The 311-nt window shown below is 45.7% G+C and overlaps 1 protein-coding gene across 1 annotated transcript; it reads left to right on the top strand.

The window, feature by feature from the left end:
* Positions 1–6: 6 nt before the first annotated feature.
* On the top strand, positions 7–306 carry LOC108254445 (cadherin-related family member 1-like; the record flags this gene model as incomplete). The annotated part of the gene is made up of 1 exon (XM_017449430.1): positions 7–306. A coding segment is annotated over one exon (300 nt), but the record flags the coding sequence as incomplete, so codon positions are not given.
* Positions 307–311: the final 5 nt, after the last annotated feature.

Below are 311 nucleotides of genomic sequence, written 5' to 3' on the forward strand. Positions count from 1 at the left end.
ATTGACTTGGATGCGTCGTCCCCTAACAATCTGGTCGCGTACAGAATCCAGTCTGGTGCCCAAGACAAATTCATCATTGATGCTAGCACTGGGATCATTAGAGTTTCCCCAGGTGCTAACCTAGACCCAGATCTCACAGAGAACAAGACCTCATTGTACCATTTGGAAGTGCTAGCTATTGATGGAGGCATTGGACGAGAACAAAGACACAGTCAAGTCAGTGTAGACATTGCTATTGAGGATGTGAACAACAAACCACCTGTACTCCTAGATCCTGGTCAAGTTTATGTGAAGGAAAACACACCGGTAAG

The sequence above is a fragment of the Diaphorina citri genome, unplaced genomic scaffold (genome assembly GCF_000475195.1).
Source record: "Diaphorina citri unplaced genomic scaffold, Diaci psyllid genome assembly version 1.1 scaffold98287, whole genome shotgun sequence".
Lineage (NCBI taxonomy): Eukaryota > Metazoa > Arthropoda > Insecta > Hemiptera > Psyllidae > Diaphorina > Diaphorina citri.